This window comes from Antedon mediterranea, chromosome 9, assembly GCF_964355755.1.
Source record: "Antedon mediterranea chromosome 9, ecAntMedi1.1, whole genome shotgun sequence".
In the NCBI taxonomy this organism is placed as follows: Eukaryota; Metazoa; Echinodermata; class Crinoidea; order Comatulida; family Antedonidae; genus Antedon; species Antedon mediterranea.
This window is the reverse complement of record NC_092678.1, coordinates 3,112,340-3,135,825: the sequence shown is the minus strand read 5'-3', so window position 1 is coordinate 3,135,825 and position 23,486 is coordinate 3,112,340. Positions and strand designations below refer to the sequence as shown.

Sequence of the window (23,486 nt, the reverse complement as noted above, 5' to 3'; positions counted from 1 at the left end):
TTTGTAGTAGTATCTGAAATAATATTTCAGACACTGCTTCAGCAGTGAAACTGTAGCTTTGTGGTTAAAATGTCTTCCCATCCCAAGGTCCAGGGTTCAATTCAACCCTAGTGTAAGGGTGGACTGCACTCCCAATGAATGAAACTTATTTTTCAAGCATGATCGATTATAGTTTGTTATATAACACCTATATAAATTCCTGTCATTTGATTGGACGAATGTGGGTCACATGGCGTGCAATAGTACGCACTATTCAACGATCGTTAAATAGTACTTTTTGAAAAATTTTTGTGTACGAAAAAAAAACGTCTAGATGTTATATAAAACAAATAATGAATGTTTTGTATTCGTGTAATGGTACAAATAATGGCACTTGGTGAATGATGAAAGGTTATATCAACTCGGCTTTGCCTCGTTGATATAACCTTTCATCATTCACCTCGTGCCATTATTTGTACCATTGCACTCATAAACATTCATTATTTGTATACTATTCTATAATGGTCAAGTTTCTCGCTGTTGGAGGTGTAACTGTATAAAATAAAGATTAAAACAAATGTCAAGATGTCCGGATTTGAGGGGAAAATTGATGTTGGTACAAAATAAGTGCAATATGCATGAAAATATAGTTACTACGAGCTTCTTCAATCTTTATAAATACGTCAATTTACCATCGACGGATCAACTTTAAAGTTCAATAAGGATCAAAGCATTCAATTTTTATTAGTATACTGCAATTAAACTAAAAACCTATCATGGCATTATAGAGAAAAAAGTTAACTGTTGTTAAGGGTTTTGTTGCTAAGCAATAATGACGAGCCAGCCATTATTGCACTAATAAGGCAAGCGATTGCATCTGTTCGTTTACCGAGTAAAACATGACCTGAATCAACAATATCGTGGACATGTTAACGTGGGGATTACGCATGGATTAGCCTTGAACTAGACTCAATCACGACAATGTGTGAAAATAACAACAAAAATTTGTCAGTTGTTTTCATAATGTCTTCATTGATTAGATATCAATCTCTTTGTTTGATATAATGACCAACTTTTGAATTGGATCAAAGATTCAGTAGCTATACATTATATAATAATCATAACTTTGACAAAAAAAACTACAAGTGAGTATAAAATACATAAAATGCCAGGGTATAAAATTCGATCAATATACATAAATAATAATAAACCTCAAAATATGGATATATACAAATTTTAAATAACAAACTTATATTCATGAGTCTATCTTTATGTGATTCTAATTATCTTACCTTTTTTTAGTAGCTGGAGATTTAGTTCTCTCCATTTTGAAATTAGTTCCTAACTACAGCATATTCCTACAAAGAATATTTTCCTTACAGAGCCAAGTCCAAGAAAGATATGCCAAATAAAACGTTGGAACAAAAACTGACGTATTGCCAAAACATACAGATAATATCAGTTCCACAAGTATCTTCCTTACGGAGCAGAAATCTTTTCTTACGGAAAACGAGTTGTTAGATTTAACAGTGAGATGAAATAGATGTGACTCCTACTATCAATGCACACAGAATGTATCTGTAACCAAATCCTAAGGCTATATGTACAAATCCTTCGCAGGTGATTTGTACTATCGACAAAATGATCCTGCACTGCCTTTATATGTACGTATACAGTAGTTGTTGATTTATACAGTATAGAGTCCAGAATGTTGGATATTAGCCGAAATCTGACTTGACTATACGACCAATCTTCATTCATTAGCTCCACATTCGCTCAAGCGTGACCAATGTATTGATGTCTTTGAGATAGGAAAATCCACATGGAATAATTTCCCCACGTATGACTAATTCCTAATTACTTATGAGCTCCTTTAATCATATGAATTCATATTTTTCAATTAGTGAAAAAGATTTTAATTTTAAAAGGCTAAGTCGTTCCAAATTGCTTTTAGGGATATTTTTTGTCGGGAAACGAAAACAAACAGCTGGTGTGTTATACCGCCAGATCAATAATTTGCTACAAGAATTACGAGAGAGTCTGAAAAAGGAAACTCATTTACATAACAATTACAGATGGAGAAAATGAGGAAATTTAGACTTGAATTACAAAGCATCTAAAATGCCATTGAAGTGAACAAAAGAATAATACAAATTCTAGCTAACTCAAGTTCAGTTCAATTTAAAATAAATGTTTATAAAACAGAATACTATAATTAATATATATTCTTCACATTTGAGTAGTAATAATAATTTAAATGATGAAAGACACATTTTAAGATGTTTTTAGAAATTTAAAAATGTCCATAAATTTAGAAGATGAAAATTATGAAGTAAAGAAATCTATGAATAAAATTCACATCAAAAACTAAAAGAATGTGAAAATTTCCAGAAAAATATCTGTGACTCATTATGAAAAAAACCCCGAGTCGTAGTGTGGAGGCACGGCCTTAGCAAATGAGTCGCATCTTAACATTTCAACGAGAAATTGTTTTCATTCGTAAGTTTACAAATATTGATAACATTTTGATGAGTTTTACGAGTGGACATGCATGTTAAAATGCGTCAGAATCTTAGCACACGTGCATTCCCGCAGAGAACCCCGGGGGAGCAGTCACACATCTAATAGCATATTCCGTCATTTGTGACAGGTAACTTTAAGTGTGGTGACTCAGACAAACCTGATTTATTCAGAAACAGTCTCAACAAAAGTTGTGTCATATTGTCAGGAATGAGCGCCAAATTGATGAATATGTACAATGCGTAATGAGAACGTGATGAGTAATAAAAGACATGAAAAAATCCTAGGATGCTCCAACTTGAAGCGGGGGTTCACAGGCTATACCATTAATTTGTATGGGTATACAAACCAATCTTCTTTTTTGCATTGACTGCTCTCTTTGACGAAGAAGGGCTACTACTATTGTCTGGTTTTATCCAGGTACAGTAAGCCAAGATAAACTAAATACTGACCTCAATTCATCCTTGACAATACAATATAATGGAAGCGTTCACAGACTACAACATTGATTTATATGGGTATATTACAACCCAATCTTCTTTTTTGCATTGACCGCTCTCTTTGACGAAAAAGGGCTACTAATATTATCTGGTTTTATCCAAGTAAGCTAAGATACAGTAGACTAAACACTAATCTCAATTCATCCTTGACAATACTGAATACAAAAAAGCCTAAAGTAACTCTATTCCTAAAAAATAAACAGGGATCGGAGACTTGCATTACTAAAACCAGGCCTTTATCCTCACCTAGTTACGTTTATAAAGTGACATAGTTACCGACTAGTAATTTAATAAAATGATCACATGTTTTCAAATGCATTTATTCATACAATCACGTAATATAAACCGTTCGATGATTGCATAATATTTGTAACTAATTCTAAAACTACCTGTTTCTTGTTTTGTACAAACATCTAGATAAAAATGAAAAGAAGTATTGTTACTAAATTCGGCTTCCCCTAAATTTCGCAAAATTGTAATGAAAAAGATAGGACATTAAGTTAAGTTGAGCCCTTCATTTCATTTCATTTCATCATTTTTAGGCCCTGGTTCCTCCCTATTTAAAAATCCTAGATCCGCTACTGCTTGGTACTGATCGTTACTTTGACCTTAATATAAAATAGTTCATTGAATGACCACACTAACCATTCGATTAAAAAACTGTAGAAATTCACACTTTTTATAGATATGATCATGTGTTACTCCAGCTGTTTATAGTTTCACCTAAAACACAGGTGAGTTTGGAAGTAGCACAATCATTCATTCATGAACTGCTGCGGTTGAACATTTAGGAATGACCCATTGACCGATCAAGCAACTGTATAGAAATAACGTTTCTTTTAATTATCAATCCACCCATGACATATCCATCAACTTTTTTCTGTCTTTATTCTTGAAATGATCAATCCACTCAACAACAAAAATATATATATCATTTTTATTTTCCATCATTTGTTGTCCTTAATAATTATTGATGGACCTTTTCATGTTCCTCCAGTGCACATTAGCCACTGACAACTGTACCATATTGTTGGTTAAAAATAGAAATGAAATGACCGTTGGACCAAATAATAATATAGAAATTCTGTATTTTATATCCACTTTTATATCAGAAGAAATTCCTAGAAAAGAAAATTAATTACAATATTAAATAGTCGCTTTCTTATTAAGTACTCAGTACTGCATACCAACAACAGCACAGACTCGCTTTAATTATATGCACAGCTCTTGTGCCCCCAGTGTAATGTACGACAACCAATTAGTGGTGTAGTAACTGCCTTATCTGTCATTCCATTCTTAATTAGTTACTTCATTCTCTAGCAGTAATGACAACGACGCTAAACGAACAAGAGTGATCTGTCCATCCATAAACATAAACAATAATATCGACATAAAGTGAACCAACTAGGCTGGAGTGTAAACAATACATTTGTTTATATCGAGTTTATTTATTTTACTTCAGTACAGTGGCAACTTTATTGGTTGTTATAATAACGTACTTTATGTAGTTAATAGTAAAACATTTCAATACTGTACTTAAAAATGTTAGACTAAAGCTCTGTCTACACTATCAAACTTTATGTGACAAAAAAGTTTGATGTGCCCAATTATGGTTGTGATATGCCCAAACATGGAAGTGATATGACATCATCATGTCCATATATGGGCACATCACATTTTTTTGTCACATAAAGTTTGATAGTGTAGACAAGGCTTAAAGCTTGGTTTCAACTAGAATGCAACACAAGTGACAGTTCGGATGATAATGACTGTGTACATCCTTTGGTTAGTTGTGTCCATGTGTGAAACAACCTTTAATGTCAGACCAATAATTACAGTTGAAAGTATTCTTACTTCTTATAATGGGCTTATACATCGGACTGGAACAATAGAATGGGCTTAAACATGGTTCAGAATAGCAACTAAATGGTACAATTCAGTGACAGGTAAAGGCCCTTGAAAAGTTCACAATGATTTGACATTAATTCTCTGAAATTGAGTAGACAGGTTTATTCATCTCTTACTTCTGACCTGTCACGCCTAATACGTCAAAAGGTGTTAGCAGAGATTTGTTGCAGTATGCTAATAGTACAATGTTGAATTAAGAACAGTTTCACTGTACATTTCCCATTTTGAATGACAAGCAGATAACTTGTCATTTAGAATGAATGTATGTTGAAATATAATAGGGAATTTTACCAGAAAGAACAGAACGTATTTGGATACTTTTTATGGTGTGCAGTGATAAACCCGAGAGTTCTGTCTCATTCACAATAATACCCATTTATCTATTTAGTATTAAGAGCTATTGTTTCTTTTGTTATAATATTTTAAAATCTTTGATAATAAACCTTCTTTGTTCAGAGAATAAAGGGTGTAACAAAGTACAGATGAACTCTGAGGTGATAACATTCTAATTTGCCTAATATTTTAGATAAAAATTGTAAAATTAACTGTATATTGTAATGTAGTCCAGTATAAACTAGATCCCACTATTTTTAAGGCATTTTATTATTTATAAATAATATAAATGTAGGTTGACATTTAAAAATGCAAAAATTACTGTATATCCCTAGAAATCTATGTCATCTGTGGTTGTGTCAACAGTTATTGCAAACCCTAAAAGGGGTAGTTAAGTTTGGTCATGGGAGAGGTATTGGTTGATATTATGGGAAAGTTTCTAACTTTTAAAAACTATTTTAAGCATGAAAAATATAAAAATAGACCAAAAGTGTCAGATATAAATTTGTTTCATAACTTAAATAAAAATAATTTTCTAATGACCTCTAAGGAATGATTAATGAAATGTAAATAAAACAGCTGGTTAAATTTACAGTATAATGACAAAACCATGTTTTTATTTCATTTACCAGTATTTACTGTAATGTCTGTATATAAACCTTTGATTATAAATATTATTTGGAAATACTGTATCGAGGTCGTCAAATGAAATCATAACCTTACTGAATTTGTTGTACATTGTAGGTCTGCTTCTTGTTAAATAGAGGCATCGTTCAATGATTGGTTCCAAGTATTTATTGTTGAAATATGACAGTCTTTAGCAGTCTTCAAATACAATGTCTTTCTAACATAAACTACGTTTGTAACACTAACAGGTCATTTCTTGCAAAAAATACTGGTCTCAATGTTATATAACAACTGCTTGGTTTGTAGTTATCGATAATTGCGGGAAATCCTTTAATGGTTCTTAACTAAGCATTAAGTTGACACTGTGACATTCACTTGGCTTTATATTCCTTGTTTTCCAAAAGTATCCATCAACGCCGTCCAAACGCCTCCTCAGATACGTCTCCAAATTGCAACATTTGTTGGTCACTTTATGTAGCAAAATTGTCAACACAAATTAATAGGCCTGAACTTTAAACATCTCCTATCTCACCATAAGCAAATACAGAGTGCAATGTAAATCCTTTAAACAAGGAAGTTGCCTACAAACTTTTGTTGAAGTATCAAGAAGTTATTTGCATTGAACTATTAAAAAAGACTCATAAATAAATAAATCATGCACCAGTAGTCCTATTAATTCAATTGTCTGGATACTGCCTGCACAATACCAACACGGGTATATAAAAGACAATATAAAAAAGCATTGAAAAAAGATGACTTTGAACTGCACTGTACATATAACCACAAGGTGAAACGCAATGAAATTCAATTTAATAATGTATAATCCATGAATATGTGAAAACGTATGATAATTCCGATATTAGACTTTGGAATATGAAAGAAAAAGTGAATGCAGGAGCAAGGAATTGATATAAAAACAGTAGGAGGTTGTGTAACATGTTGCCAGTCAAATTCAAAGGCCATGACAATTAATCAGATTCAACAAAATTGAGGAATTTCATTTAGAATAATTAAATTTTATGACTTAAATGTCAAATGTAGAGGATGTTAGGAAAATGTTTTCATGAAAAAAAATTAGGATTTTCCAAAAAGGAATTCAAATAAAAATCAATCTTCTAAAATATTTATCTGGTCACGTACAATATGAGATGCACACTGCATATAAATAATTTTAATATGTTATAGAGTTTTTGGTTAAAATACAAATTGTAGGTCTTTTTACTGTTATGTGGTGCATCAAATGAAGGGCACTACACTAATCATACTGTACAATTGATGCAATGCAAAAAGACATAAATATCAGCAACAAGACAAAGTTGACAAAGTTGGATTTGAACTAATTAAACTTCATGATCAAGAAGCTGGAATCTTAGCAGGATTTCACAAAAATCTAAACACACTCACCAAAATCTCGCTAGGGTCCAATTAACAAACTTACCTGCAGCAAAAACGAATGTTTAATTCTTGCGATTATAAATAATGTCCATATGGTAGCCAGTGAAGCAAAACGGTGGTATTTGGAACATTTTAACAAACATTACTCTCAGAATATGTGCAAAATAATGCATTTGTATGGCGATTAGTGTCATTTCTAATGACAAAGTGATTGTTGGGCAATTAAACTTTTATCAAGGAATGTAACAGAAACATACATTTAAAATGACATTCAAGTCCTAACAGAGAAAATGTTAACACTACGTCATGAGTATACATAAATTTGATTTTACTTCTGTGAATTTTGTAATTTTAATAAGAGTAAACATTTACAAATATAAACTGTATTTTCAACTTTCTTGTTGTAGAGGAGCAAAGACTTTTCTATTTGACAATGGGGAATGTGATTCTTAGTGGCAGATTTGACACATCAACTGAATGTTTAAAGTAAAATACTTTTATCAGATGGTCATTTTATAGAAGTAAATACTAGATTTACAGTGGTACCACTAAGTACAGTGATCCACTTCTGTTATAACCCTTGCAGCTGGTGGTGGCTTAGCCACACTCGATGGGTGGTGTAAACAAGTTTTCAGAATATACATTACATAATATAAACTACAGTACCTTGAAAATGACCTGGTTAAACGCTTCATATTTATAGAATAATTATCCAATTTTTAAGAAACCTATTTCTGTGATGGCACTTGATGGAACTTTCTGTTTTACTGTTATTTTACCAACAGTAGACTAGAATAGAAGGTGACTGCAAATCTAGAATTAATCTTTACTAGATTTAGGTCAAATACTTGATTTTGGGTCAAATATTTGGTTTAGGTCAAATTCTATTATTACAGTTTATCATTTGTTTCCACTTGATATACCATATTGTTCCAATATAAATAGGCTAAACAAATTCAGAAGTTATCTGCACCCTGATAAGAGTAAGGCGAAAAAGCCAAACTTGTAAGGTCCTCTTTTAATTGTAAAATATTTATTATAAAAATTAAATATTATGTGGGTTACTAATTTTATTTGTAAACCGTGTATATCACTGAGTGGTTGTCAACTATAAATTTATATAACCCAAATGCGATGCACTCTGGCTACGACAGTACATTATGATCTGTTATTTGCATTGCAGCTAAAACGGATAGTAGACTGGTTAAATGGTGTTCTTGGTGATTTCAACAACCGTACACCTTCATCTGGTTATTCACATTTGTACAGGTACCTTCTGCAAATGAAGGTAATTTATTCACACTATTGAACTATTTGCTCACAGCCCGAAGATGGTGTAAAATAAAACAATTAAACAGTCTAAACTTTAAACTTTGTATTGGTAATGAATAAATGAATGAAGTTGACACCTTAGTGTTTTCTTGTTTTCTACCTTCCAGCTGTGTGAACACATACAATAGAAGATCTCTGTTATGATAGTTAGAGGGATTTACATAGTTTATACAACTTGTATATGACCTTGTCATTGACCTTGTTCATGACATAGTGCTCATGTTTTGATTAGTAAGGGATTTGTGAAGAGATACACCATGCATAGGCCTAAACAGACTACCTCACTTGATCCTAAAATAGTCTAGTCTGCGGAATACCATGATCCAATTATGTCAGGCAAAAGATTTAACGTTATATCTTTTGAAAGCTATTACAAGGTATTGTTGAGACTCCGATCCAGTGCTATGAGGAATACGCCATGTATACCTCACCTGATCCAACAGTAGTCTAGTCTGTGGAATATCATGTGCCCAGATTATGCCAAGCAAAAGATTTGTGGGTTATATCTTTTGAAAGCTAGGCCAATAGTATTTACAGGGTATTGTTGGGACCTCCAGGACTAACTCCTACAGAATAGATCTGCATCACAAAATAGCTCTGTTTGTTATTGAAATTTACAGAGATTTCATTACAATTTTATACAGTATCTAACATTAACTTCATCTAAACAAACCGCAAGCATAGAGGGCTCAGTTATGAACGCTACGGGAAAACGAATACTACTCATTGTCCGACAAAATGATTAGTGTGCAAATCACTATTTACATTCTTGGAGTTTGGCGTAATTAGTGCTGAAGCTACAGTGACAAATGACTGGTGAAGAGCCATAACTTATTCCAGAATTTTGATTGCTTCTCAATAGATTCTGGCACACTTTTATAGGAATGTGAGCAACTTAACATAAACAAACTCAGGTGAGGAGACTGAATAACAATCAATCAATCTAAGAATTATTTTACAATTGAAAAGAAGTCCAATCAATTAAAAAATAAACATGACACTGAAAACATTGGTCCTGTTTCTGCTGCAAAAAAACAATCAAAAATAACCATTTGAATATTAAAATAAAATTTCTCCAGCAAATTTTTAATCAGTAGTTAAATGGCAACGTGGAAATGTCGCTGTGCAACTTTTAGCTGCGATGCAAAAAAATGAAATGTGATTAGCATACAGTAGTATTTTGAGCGATTGACCGCCTGATCGCATTGCATTTTGGGTAACATTTTTGTCAACAATCAACCACTAACTTAAAGGGTTATTTGGTCTAAAAATGATATTATTGTAGTAAACAATAAAAATAGTAAAATTCCGAAAGTAAGCAAGGAAACGGTTCTTTTAAATTCAACAAAAGGATAGAATAATATTAAATAATAGAAAGATAAAAATCGGATAAAAGGAACAATAAGTGAAAGACGGTGACAAGGATGGATGGCGCGGACATCAATAAAAAGAGTGTCAATCGTCGCGTATCATCGCACACAACCTTGCAATACAATAATTTAGTACAGTTGAGTCAGAGGGCATTATTGATAAAATAAACGTTTTTGATCCAAATCCTGTTATTAAAGACTAGTTAGTAAGTCAACAATCATTGTACAATAATATTCTATTTATGTGGTTGGCACACTAATCTTTTACTACTGTATATTATTGGAATATTAAAGCAAATACTAACAATTTACTTTATCTATAACCTAATCTTCAATGGAAAATTTTTACATACACTTTCACACATTTCCTTATCAAAACTAGACATAATCATCATTATCACTAAGTTTTGCTTCTTATTGAAACCAAAGAGCAACTCATTTAACATTGAAGAACACTTTCAATTTGAAAGGGATAAACATTTTTTTCTCCCAAGATTAATATATTTTTTGACCATTGGGTCCTGTTTACCATTCGTGGTACTCTAGGTTACACACACTGCTTGTATTACAGTAGGTGATCATATAATACGCCAAACGTACAGTAAAGCAGTCAACAACATTATGATGGAAGTAGACAACCATGAGGGCAGCATAGTAAAAACATGATTTGTTTCACTTGATTGATTACAGTAGAAGTAGTGATATGATGTGCCCTTATATGGACATGATGATGTCATATCACTACCATATTTGGTCATATCACTATCATATTTGGTCATATCACCACCGTATTTGGTCATATCACTACCAGATTTGGTTATATCACTACCATATTTGGTCATATCACTACCATATTTGGTCATATCACTACCATATTTGGTCATATCACTACCATATTTGGTCATATCACTACCATATTTGGTCATATCACTACCAGATTTGGTTATATCACTACCATATTTGGTCATATCACTACCATATTTTGGCAATCTTCAAATATACTGCAACATTTTTTATACAGAATATAAAATAAGACTTGATTAATCCCATTTTTATAACAAACTTAATATTCCACTCATACAAAATCAATTTATTTATATGTGCTAAAAACAATAATCAAAACTTTCATTACAATATTATTAACAAAACAACACTAGTGACTATGCACGTGCTGTGATGATTTATTTAATGTCGATCGTGGGTTGTTATTTGTGATTAGTAAAAATATTGTGAAATAATGCCGCAATGACTAAATCTATTGTGAATATTCCATCAAATTAATTGATGACATTCTGGTAGTATTGTTACTTGATATCATTTCATAATTAATATAATCTTGTTTCGTTTTTATTCAAAACCTTGCTTTCCTATAAAATTGATTAATAACATTATTTAACAAAAAATATTGATATCAAGGACTTACAACAAAAGATGTTATGCTATGCTTAATTGCCACTTGGATTTATTTGTTATTGTCAGTACTGTATGATCATGGCTACAATACATTATTATTTTATAAAATATTAAAAAATAATATTTTAAAAATGTGCGTTTATAATATTATTATTACCTTTCTATACTGTACACTACTACCACACTGCGTGTAAGGATTGTAAAATCAAATTATCAGAAAAATTTTGAGATTTATTAAATTAATAGTAATATATATATTGAGTCTTAAAATGATGGTACTTATTTCATAGCTTTTGGTATATAGATTATTTATAAATACAGTGTACAGTTACTATACTACCGGTAAAATGTTACATTTTAATAATTAATTTGCAATATGGTATTTTGCTTTTATTAATAGCCACTGTTGCTTTGGCAGCATATCAATTAAGGATTTTTATAACATTTCAAAGTAAAAATGCATATTTTCAATTCTATAATTAGACGACACTAAGAGTAAACTGATAACATTTTATAACATGGAAGATTTCGAATAGAAATGACCTCTAGGTAAAATACTGTACACCATATTAATTCATTGTGCACATTGGGGACATGTGTCTTATTCTCTTGATTCTTTACTGACAGTTTTGACAAATTGTCGGTTCAAATGAAGACGATACAATATGAATAGGTCGTACTGCAGGTCATTGCAAATCAAGAGCTCTCTCTAAAGTTGTAACTTAGTCTGTACAGCAATGCTGAATTTGGTTCCGACAAAAAATCCTGCATCAACGACTAAATTTGGTACACAAACAACCAAATTGGTACATTAACGACCAAATTTGGTACAGCAATTACCAAATTTGGTACAGCAATGACTAAATTTGGTCAGCAATGACCAAATTTGGTACAGCAATGACTAAATTTGGTACAATAATCAATGACCAAATTTGGTACAATGACCAAAGTTCTTGCATCAATGAACAAATTTGGAACACCAAAACAGACACAACGCTGAGGTATAATGATGATGTTATTATTAGTCATAAACTGAACAAAATTAAAATTTATGTTGACACTTTCTAAGACAATAGCAAACATATAATACAACAGATACAGTCAATAGGAATCAATATGTTGACACTTACTGGCACACGACCAATATTTCATTGACAGAACGCTAATGATAATTGGCCTATTTGTTTTGCATTGGATTCGGACGCCACTTCCATCTTCTGTGTTATTTAGATGGATATCCATAGTTTATGACTCTACAAGTTTTTTATTTTTTATCACGAGACTAATTTCATTGTGACTAAACGATTTAAACATAATCATTTAGTCCGAATAAAGTATGTTAGAAACATTTTTTCCGGAGCACAGACTACATTTCCTGACTCGGTAGCAGTCGGACGAATCTGTGTTTATTATTTTCGTATTATCATTATGTTCTATAAATTCTGTAGATCTGTATAATTATTATTATTTACTCTTTAGCCCTAGGCCTAGCTGGATATGAAAAAATATCTGTACTGTCAAGCCCATTTAACAACTGGCCTAGGCCTACCTACCTGCTGTCAAAAGTATCCACTTTTTTAGTAGTTGGCCTATCCTCTCGTATGGAATAAATGGTACGTTCCATCTTCCTGCCTCTGGAAGAAGAAGAATCGTTGGAATACCTCGACAAGATTTTCGTCAAGCGGTCTCTGTCCTCGGTCAATTTCACGACCATAAAATTCAGATGTGATATCTGGTTTTGCTGGCGATTAATTGTCTTTTCTTGTGCTCGAATAACATCGTGTAAACCCAATATAAGTTCCGGTTCAGAGCGTGCATGGTCCTTGTTCTTTTGAGCCATTTTAATCACAATTATTTAGGCCATGGGCAATTTTTTTTCAAAGAAGGACTTACCATTCATTCAGACTCCCCGCGAACTTCGAAAACATCTGCGAACCAAAATTCTGTCGTCCCTTTAAATGTTACGCTTCAGTAGTTTTTGTAGATTGTCGATAGAGGGTAGTATTCATCACATGATAATATAAAAAAATTAATGCAAAAAAAATTGTTGATTTCAGGTATGTTTTATTTACATTATTGCATTTAATTATGGGATTTAATAATCATTTTAGTGCATTTAACAGTTAGTGCATATACCATAGCTGATCTTGCAATACTTTTGAAACCAATAAATAGTTTATTTCGTGAGCCGGTACACGGTCACAGCCACGCACTCGCAGTACAGAAAGTGTCGGTCAAACTGGCCCAGTGGGGCCTAAGATTTTTACCTTACGTTCTGGCGCTACTTGCATAATTAAATGAATACAAACTTAAATACACATCAATATTTGGTTCGAATGAATAAATAAATGATATTTATAAATGGTTTATTATTAATAATATTAATAAACTCTCCTTTTCTTTCATTTTTCTTTGTAGGATATGTGGAGTTGAGATTTGGTGAATAAACCTGATATAAATCTGGACCATAAACATCATGCCTGGACATGTGTACACCGTTTCTATTATTCCTTCTGACTTACGGAGGGAAGAAACAATTCTTAGGATAGCGGACACATTAGAACATCTTGAAAAAATAGCAAACGATGTATTCAACCGTATCAGTGATAGGGTGTCAATGGACCATGCCAAACTCAAGCAAATTAACCAAAGACTTGAAGTTGCTCAGGTCAAAGTTGACAAAATGAGGAACAGCAAAAAGGCAACAAAGGTATTCTCAAGTGCGAAATATCCAGCGCCTGAAAAGCAGGAAATATATGAGTCGCTGTTTGAAGAGGATACGGACTTAGCTACGCTAAAAGTACCGTATAGGAGAATGAACACAAAGCATCAAGCTGTGGACGGAAAAGCATTGAAGGAGAAACTACAGTTTTATAACGTTCAAGTCAATCCACGTAAGAAGGATAAGAGTGAGGAGCATGCAGCCGAAGGCCTCGGAGGATTACCAAAAAACATGGAATCGATTAATTCTTTACTGTTATTTAACACAAGTGAAAATCCGTAAGTTTTAATTCAGGAGGAGTAATATGAATATCAACCTTAATAAGGTTTTTATTTAATAATTATTTTCAAATTGTTTTGTAGGTACAAGAAATATGTAATGATCGATCCTCTTGGAGCAGTTACAAAGACTCGTAAGGCGATAGAAGAGGAGCAGGAAGAGATAGGAGCTGCACCTATAACCATCACCCAGCAAGAGCAGATGGAGAGGATGACTGCTGAGAACTTCTTTTACATACCAAACCTTGGAGATGTACCAGAGATTGATGTACCAGTTTATCTACCAGACCTTCCAGGTAATAACTCTCAGATTTGGTATCATCACAAATGCTTACTGCATATCAGTAGACTTTTGTTTTCATCTTTTTACTGGTCAAACTATACCGATTTCTTTTTCAGGTGTGGCGGATGATGTTTCGTATAATGCTGATTTAGGACCATCTATAGCACCTTCTGGTAGTAACCTTCCCGAGTTACCTGGTGTATTATTGGCGATTGAAGATGCTGCACCATCTAACCTACCAGCTCTGCCAGCACCAGAAGGTAGTATGCCACCGCCACCACCTCCCCCTCCACCGCCGCCACCTCCACCAGAAGCATCAGCAGTACCACCACCGCCACCACCTCCACAAGCATCTAATAATGTCACAATGAGGGAGAAACCAACAGCTGTCAAAGGAGGAGATGATCAAAGAGCTAGTCTTCTAGAGTCGATCAGAGCTGCTGGCGGGTCTGGTAAAGCAAAGTTAAAGAATGTGAATGAACGCAAGATGGAGAAGAAGCGGAAACAAGCAGCAACAGCAGCACCTGCAGGTGGTGATCTTATGTCCGACCTCTTCAGCAAACTGTCTATGCGACGTAAAGGAATATCTGGGGCAAGGACCGACAACAGCGGCGGTGGAGGAGGAGGAGGAAATAAAGATAACTCTGCCATGGATAAAATTTCATCAATGATACCAGCACCACCTAAGATGGCAGCGACACAGCAATTTGCACCAAATGATGACGACGATGACTGGGAATAAAAATAGAATGGAATTCAAATATCCATATCTTTGAAATCACACATACAGTACTTAACATAGGCATGTGACAATGAAATTACACATTGGCCCAACCATGATTGAATACAATGTTGTAATTAAAATCTGTGGGATTTAAATATTCGTATCAATGGCATATTTGTTTGTTTTAAACATAAAAAATAATATGTAATGTAATAATTATTATTATATTATAAGTAATTATTTAATGGAAAAGTTATGTCAAGGAAAAATGCATGTGATAAAAGGTATATTTGTTTAGAAATGTTTATTAATATTAGTAATTATGTATGTGATGTCATTCTGATGTAAATAAAAGAAATATATTATGAAAATAAACTCAAAAGATGGCAATATTTATTCAATAGTGTGTTTGATTTGTTAATAAAATTAGTAGATTTTTCAAATGAATTTCAAGTTAGAACTGTAGCTGAAACGATAGACCTGCAAGCACTTGGTAAGAGGGGAGTAAACAGAGCCCCTAATCACCTTGCTACTGCTATCTTTTATGCCTAAAAAAAGAATTTATTATTTTAACCTGGCAAGAGAATCTATATTTCAACACCTTTTAGACTACATCAAATTATAAAGTCAAACAACCTTCACATTTTATTAATATTTTATTCACTATTTCATTTGACATTTACAGTTAGTATATATCTATTACACAAGTTATGACGTCAAAACGTCGTACATTACTACCTAAATTTAAATAACGCCTCTTTGAATCAAATAAGCAACTAATTTCTAACCCACTCAAACTGTTTTAAGTGTGCTGATAATGATATATAATGGCTATGATGGTTATATATTAAGAATTCCAGAAAAGTATTTAAAACATTTATTACTGTAAATTTAAAAAGTACTTTTCTTTGAAGCATGATTTCTTACTAGGGAATAGCAGTGAGTCTCCCATACTAAGGACTGTCTTTACATATATATATATGTGCTGATAATGATATATAATGGCTATGATGGTTATATATTAAGAATTCCAGAAAAGTATTTAAAACATTTATTACTGTAAATTTAAAAAGTACTTTTCTTTGAAGCATGATTTCTTACTAGGGAATAGCAGTGAGTCTCCCATACTAAGGACTGTCTTTACATATATATATATGTGCTGATAATGATATATAATGGCTATGATGGTTATATATTAAGAATTCCAGAAAAGTATTTAAAAAGTACTTTTCTTTGAAAGCATGATTTCTTAACATAATAACAATCAATCATGTCCAAGTTTTGTAGCAGTGAGCCTCCCATACTAAGGACTGTCTTTACATATATATATTCACAATAATACAACATGAATTGATTTTTCTAAAAGTTTATGCAAATTTTGGGTGGGTTTATACCTGAATCGGAATGTTTTTGGCAGACAAATTTGCATAATTATTGCAACAAAAAGCAAGTTGTTCATTTCACTCATAAAGCTCTGTCTACACTATTAAACTTTATGTGATGTGCCCATATATGGACACGATGATGTCATATCACTACCATAATTTGGGCACATCACACTTCTTTTGTCAAACTTGTTTGATAGTGTAGACAGAGCTTAAACCTCAAAGATAACCAATCAGTACATCAAACATATTACAAAGAAATATTATATAAAATGTATATTTTAAATAGAATGTATAAATAGAAACTACAATGTACCCGTAACTATGACAACCAAATAAGCGGAATATCGCTGAACTGTAGGTGCTTATGGAAAATCTTTGATCAATTTAGATAGCTCTGTGAAAATGAGGGTTGTTTGCAGTGTCTATATACCTAAACCCTACACTTTGGAATTTTGTTTAATGCAATTCTTTGGTTTTATATGTTGTTTTTTTTTGGAAAATGATAAATTTATATACACATTATGAAGAACAATAGATGGGGAAGGTTGGATAGGTATACAGCATTTGTAAATATTAATATATTTATTATATATTATTAGCTAACTTTCTAAATTTATAAAACAATTATTTTATGTTTTAAAGTTAAAATCTAGTGGATGTTCTACCTAAAATCTATGTTACTATTAAAAAGTGCACCTACTATTGTAACCTCTGACCCAAGAAAAACACCCTGTTTAAATATTTTATGATTGATTGATTAATAGATGCACAGATTGTTAAAATCTATTTCGGCATTTGATGTCGCATTATACAGTAACAGAGCACTTATCCTATTTCACAACATACAGTATTCTCTAAACTAATTCGCTAAAACTAATTAGGTGTTGTTATATAAAAATGTTAATTAAAAATATAAAACTGTAGTACCTGTATAAATATAGGACAAATAGTAAAAGCAAGATGAGGTGTTAAATGCATGAAAGCCTCTTGTAAAGTATAACAAATGTTGTGCATACAAAATGATGTAGAAACTGTACAAAGATTTAAAAAATAAATAGTAACAAAATAGAGGCAATGTAATAAAATCAGCAAGTGAAGAATTATACACATTGTAATACACATTGTAATACACGTTGTAATACACATTGTAATACACATTGTAATACACATTGTAATACACATTGTAATACACATTGTAATACACATTGTAATACACATTGTAATACACATTGTAATAATAATAGAATTATTACTATTATTATACAACACAGAAAAAAAAAAACACACACAAAGCAAAACAAAAATTGACTGATATTAGTCTAGGCTGGTTTTAAAATAAATATTTCAGAAGTAAGGCCTTTAGGTGAAAAGCCGCCAATGACGTATAACTTATCTTCATTTTTTAAGGTGGTAGCTGAACTTCGACCTGAGGGACACTCAGGTCCGACCTCCCAGACTCCAGTTGCAGGATTGTATACATTAGTGTCTTGAAATGGCTTTTTCTGTGGTCCTGTGAAATATATATAAATTAAAGATAAGTAATGGGTACCATACAACATGAATTCATCAAATGAATGCTAGTGTGTGCAGTGGAATAACGATTATGAGCGCTTAGGAGTGCTAAACCATGACCTTTTCTCTTGGCTGTGACAAAATACACACTATCATGATTTTACCCCAACCCTTTTTTCCACCAGGCTCCAACTAAAATGAAAAAACAACCTACCTAGTCCCCCAGATGCAATGACCAGACCAGATACCATACCTCCAGCAAAGTCTCCATGTCTACTAGGCATATCCTCCAATTTACTCCATTCCCCTATATACATAATGCGATGATGATTTTGATAAATGATGAAATGGTAACACAAAACAATCTGACTTACAAACTTCAATCAATTACAATTATGATAACATACTGCAATTTGAATAAGATGATGATTATAGTGATGATGATAATGATAATGATGATAAAGATGATGATGATAATGATAATGATGATAATGATGATGATGATGATGATGATGATAATGATAATGATGATGACAATGATGATGATGACAATGATGATGATTATAATGATAATAAAATTATAGCTAAAGATAATGATGAAAATAATATAGCTGAAAATAATGATGATTTTAAGAATGATAACTTTCAATTTGATGATGTTGTGGAAATAAAAAATATGAAACTATGCTGTAGGGTGTTTTTGCTTTTCACCTTTTTCAATATCATAAGCCTCAAACGTGCCAACAAATTGCATAGGATCCTGTTGGAGTCCACCATACGAGTATACATGGGTGTCGGTTGCAGTGTATGATGGGAAGACTCTTGGCTGGGGGATGTCCGCAAGTTTCAGCCACGATGGCGTTGGTTTTTCTGCAAGGTTTAGCATTTCTACAACAGTACAGGCTGTCTTGCCTTTTCTTCCTCCTTTATCAAAAGAAAAATGACATAAATAAATTAAAACTCAGAACGCAACCACAGTAACCATTACTATGTAATATTACAAAGCTTTCGTTTTGCTACAGTCATGTTAATTCATGCGAAGTTGGAAGGCGCTTTCCTACTCACTCAACGCAGTTTTGATGGTTTTTAGGTCCAGACATAAAATAAAAACTCATCAATTCGTAGGTAGTAGATCATCGTTTGTCGCAAATTGAAGGTTTCCTCCCTATTATTGATGGCACTTACCAAAGACATATAGTTTGTCACCTATTAGATGAGCAAATGCAGCATAGCGTGGAGTAGGCATGTCTGGCAGGGTCTGCCATAGATTCTTTTCAGTGTTATAGACACGGCACTTCTCACTGGGTTCGGTGTTGGACTTCATTCCTCCAATTACGATTATATTATTTTCTAATAAAAAAAGAAAATATGATACTATGAATGATAGCAATTTCACAATTTTAATATTTATTAATACAGTAATGATAAAACAGAAATATTTTAAAAATTGTCAAAGGCTCTGTGTGAGAATAAAGCAAGGCCAACAAAAGTTCTGAAAAGGTGTGTTTTTAAGTTTGTTTTTTAAAAGGAAAGTAGATTTGGTGAATTATGAACAGAAAATGGTAACGTGTTCCAAATATATTATTAATATAAATAGTAAATATGTAAAAATCCTGTAAATAACGTAGTCTTTAAATGCAGCACAAATTTAAATTTTGATTATTCAAAACCTACTGTAGACTTACTATGGACACACGTTGCTACTCCCATCAGTTTCTCTTCAAGAGACTTTAGTGACGTCCAGGTTTTCTTCTCAATGTCGTATGCATCCATGTTATCAAGAGGGCTCTGATTGGAGGACACGCCACCAATCACGTAGATTTTATTGTTGACTGTGACCACTGCTGGCTGTGCTCTGCTGCAGGAAAGATTCAACAAACTTTGCCATTTCTTTTTCTTGGTAAGGTTGAGCGATTCGAAAGTGTCCAAAGGTTGGCCATCTTTATCACAGCCGCCAAGGACATACAGTTGGTTGTTGACAATGGCAGCTGATGAGAACGTTCTTTTTGTTCTCATAGGAGGGAGTGTTTCCCACTTAATGCTGGTGCATTTTGGTCTTGTAACTTCTTCTTCCAATGCTGCCATCATTAAACAAAGTCGGATTATTATTGGAAGGTGGGGTTTGACTTTTGCTGGTGGTGTGGTGCACAGCTTATTCCATTCTGCAATCTCTGAAATCATAACAATACATTTTTCAATAAAAAAAGAATTTAGGCCTAGGCAGTCGGGATACAGTGCAACTGATATGCTCTTCTCCCGGCAACACATGAATGAAAAAACATGATGGCCTAGGGTATGCCTAGGCCAAGGCCTCCCAGGCCCGGTCAAGCCTCTCTAAAAAAAGGTTAGGCCTCCTTCCTAGGCTAGGCTAGGCCTAGGCCTAGGCCTATTATTTATTCATATTCATAACGATTAAATAAAAGATATACTTGTTGCGTTAGATAACAATTTAAACTCAAGGTACTATTAAATGTCAATTTATCTTTTAGAAATAACTTGTTATTTGTTGCTTACGATGACCAACATTTACCTAGGCCTAAGCTGGCCTATTTCGGGTTACCTAGGTGGGGGAGAAAGGATGATTTTCTCGCCGCGCCTCTGAGTCTCACGTTAAAAACACAGTGGTTTTTTCTTATGTTTTTTAAACTCTCGATTGTTTTGGCGCCCTCTCTCGTTAAACTACAGACCAGTAACATCAACAAATCGACCACACCCACCTACTCCTTACGTAATATTAACGTTGATAAAACTATGGCCATTTAAGATATTGCCAATATTATAATGATTGGTGATGTTGATTATGAGAATGTTAATTTAAAGTAAAATAAAAATCACTGTATTCTTCAAATAGTGATAGTGATGGCAAATAATTGTTTTACACATGGGAGTAGAATGATGATGATGATAAAGAAAGTCTCTATAAGACGTGATTGCCTTTTTAAAGTTTATTTCTAAATTATACTTGGCACATAATTTTTAAACAGTAGGCCTACAATAACTAACACAGGTGTTTATCCATATTTTCATTAACTTTTTGTTTAAAATTTCCATTTCACAAAAAGAGGGGAAGAATGTGTAATTTTATGGCGTAGTTTTAAAGGATTTAATATTTTCCAATTTGGAGTTGGAGTTCCATAGTTTCTGTTGAAATCTTGAGGTATACGATCTGCAACCCGTTTCCTCATCAATGCAAACGTTGTGATAAGATTCACTTCTTTAGTTCTAAGCATCATCTCTCTGTTGGATCCTTTTGTTGGCCTTCGAACAGACGACATAACATTCAGATCTGTAAAATCCAGATCATTGCGGTTTCTAACACTAGTATCTACACCTCTGAAAACATCAGACGGTGTAGGAGATAAAGGGATGGCAACTCTCTTTGATTTCCACTCAGATGGAGAAGTTCCTTTGTTTTTTCCAATGATTCTAACCATTTTTCCAGTGATCTCACCGACTCTGGGAAGCGTCTTGCAATACTCTTGTGAACTTAATTCTTTATTATGTGTCGACAATAAATGTTCTCGGTTATGATAAATGCAATCCGGATATTTACAATCATTCGGTGATAAACTACTATCGCTGGACAAGTTTTTTGTCATATCACCTGGAAATGTTTTTCTTCTAACATGCGGAAAGTGAATATCGGGTGTCTCATTAAAAGTTACTTCACGTCGCAATCCGCTGCCATTTTTATCTCCACGCCTCAGACTACTTTTTCTACCCGATTCAATTTCACGATTTTCACTTGATAGATCTTTAGATTTTAAATGTGAGTTGAATGCTTTTCTACCCCCCATCCCGACCGTATGTTGTTCTTTCCGTGGGGTACTGTTGCTAGGCAAATGATTACGCGCGCGTTGTGAATCTTCAAATTGTTTGATTGGCACATCGAGTGGACTGATACACGTATCACCTCCATGATCAGAAACTTCATCAATCGTGTTCGCAGTCTGTGTGTCACTATGTCTAGAGGACTTTGCACTATCCCTTCGGAAGTCCTTTAAGGAAAGTCCTGACATTGACCAGTCATCTGTAATATATTCCCACGCGACCTTTGACTCTTTAAATCCAGCAAGTGGTGAACTCAAACTGTTTAACTGAATGTCAGCAATGCGTTTTCCATTTGCGTCAAATTTGTAATAGGAGTCTATAAGTTTCGTTGCTACAGGAGTTTCTTTTCTTTCTCTTTTCTGAGTGTCATTGACATTACCAAATGATCTGTCAGTCTTGGCTGGTGGTGACGTCGAAGTTTCTGGAAGACTATTACTTAATGCGCTTTGCGTATTCCTTCTTATCATTTTCAATCGCTTAATTTCATCTTGATCTTTATTCAATTTCTCCAGGAATTTCTCAACTTCTACAACCTCCTTATCAATCTGAATATTTCGTCTGTTCTTCTGATCATCAACAGACCGCAAGAGGCTGAACAAATGCGATTCATTTATCTTCTTCGCTCTCACTGTGTGCTGTAGTGTTTGTTTGTGACTCGCAAACTTAGCATCACGATTCGTAGTTTTAGCACCACTCTTTGACGTTTCTCCATTTCGACTCATTTTTGGCTCAGACTACCTTTCAAAATACTCCAATGAAGTGAAACAATCTCTGAAATAAAACAGAATTTAACTTTATTATTGTTATATAAAGAGAGCATCAGTAAATAGGCCTAAACGCTGAAGACATAAAGCATAGGCCTACTTACCTTATCTGGTTCAGTAGGTCTACTGGTTTGTTTTCAGCTTATATACCAATTGTATTCCCAAACTGATCGTTAAAATATATAGTAGCGTTTTGTTTTTATACATTATAACATTCCAACCCTGACCCAAAATTACCGGTGAGTATGTGAGAAATACAACAGCTCGTGTAAACAAATGAAAAGTAATATGTACCTCGTAGATGAGCCTCTCCGAGGCAAATACACTTGACGCATGATAAATAGTAATAACTTCATTGTATTTCAGGACTTTGGATCGACACGGAAATGATTGATTGTTTTATGATATAAACTTCTGGTTAACAAATAATTGTGATTGTATCTATAGCTAAATCACCTGTAATTTATACTTAATTGCCCAATAATAGTTCTGTTTGACCAAAGTCGGAAATGTTTATAGAAGTTCATAAAAGATGATTTCCCTATCAAATAACATTCGTGATGCATTCATTAATTACACGCAAGACTGTCTTACAAATATACTATTT

The 23,486-nt window shown here is 33.2% G+C and overlaps 4 protein-coding genes across 8 annotated transcripts in view; 1 reads left to right on the top strand and 3 right to left on the bottom strand.

Moving 5' to 3' along the window:
* The window catches only part of LOC140058695 (uncharacterized), a 90,678-nt gene extending 77,378 nt beyond the window's left edge, over nucleotides 1-13,300 (bottom strand). For 2 of the 4 annotated variants that reach the window (XM_072104395.1, XM_072104396.1), the window contains exon 1: nucleotides 12,931-13,299. In XM_072104395.1, coding sequence (XP_071960496.1) covers nucleotides 12,931-13,217 — 287 coding nt within the window. In that variant the 5' untranslated portion in view covers nucleotides 13,218-13,299. Of the gene's footprint in view, nucleotides 1-5,963; nucleotides 6,483-12,930 lie in introns of those variants that run through there. The other 2 variants (XM_072104404.1, XM_072104401.1) reach the window with 2 other exon arrangements.
* Nucleotides 13,301-13,373: 73 nt separating this feature from the next.
* Nucleotides 13,374-15,679, top strand: LOC140058696 (WASH complex subunit 1-like). Its single transcript, XM_072104406.1, has 4 exons — nucleotides 13,374-13,434; nucleotides 13,796-14,377; nucleotides 14,462-14,673; nucleotides 14,777-15,679. Exons 2-4 carry the CDS (start codon nucleotides 13,854-13,856, stop codon nucleotides 15,400-15,402), a joined length of 1,362 nt encoding a protein of 453 aa, XP_071960507.1. The 5' UTR covers nucleotides 13,374-13,434; nucleotides 13,796-13,853; the 3' UTR covers nucleotides 15,403-15,679.
* Nucleotides 15,680-16,136: 457 nt separating this feature from the next.
* On the bottom strand, nucleotides 16,137-20,929 carry LOC140058697 (uncharacterized). 2 transcript variants are annotated; one of them, XM_072104407.1, is made up of 6 exons: nucleotides 20,799-20,929; nucleotides 19,970-20,455; nucleotides 19,470-19,634; nucleotides 18,996-19,208; nucleotides 18,499-18,591; nucleotides 16,137-18,282 (listed from the first exon to the last, which is right to left on the bottom strand). In XM_072104407.1, the coding sequence occupies exons 2-6, from the start codon at nucleotides 20,370-20,372 to the stop codon at nucleotides 18,092-18,094; spliced, it is 1,065 nt and encodes a 354-aa protein (XP_071960508.1). In that variant the 5' UTR covers nucleotides 20,373-20,455; nucleotides 20,799-20,929; the 3' UTR covers nucleotides 16,137-18,091. The 2 variants fall into 2 exon arrangements, with proteins under 2 accessions (XP_071960508.1, XP_071960509.1); XM_072104408.1 differs by having other exon boundaries at nucleotides 20,815-20,853.
* A 322-nt stretch (nucleotides 20,930-21,251) lies between these two features.
* LOC140059060 (uncharacterized) lies at nucleotides 21,252-22,886 on the bottom strand. Its single transcript, XM_072104877.1, has one exon. The coding sequence runs from the start codon at nucleotides 22,835-22,837 to the stop codon at nucleotides 21,323-21,325; it is 1,515 nt and encodes a 504-aa protein (XP_071960978.1). The 5' UTR covers nucleotides 22,838-22,886; the 3' UTR covers nucleotides 21,252-21,322.
* Nucleotides 22,887-23,486: the final 600 nt, after the last annotated feature.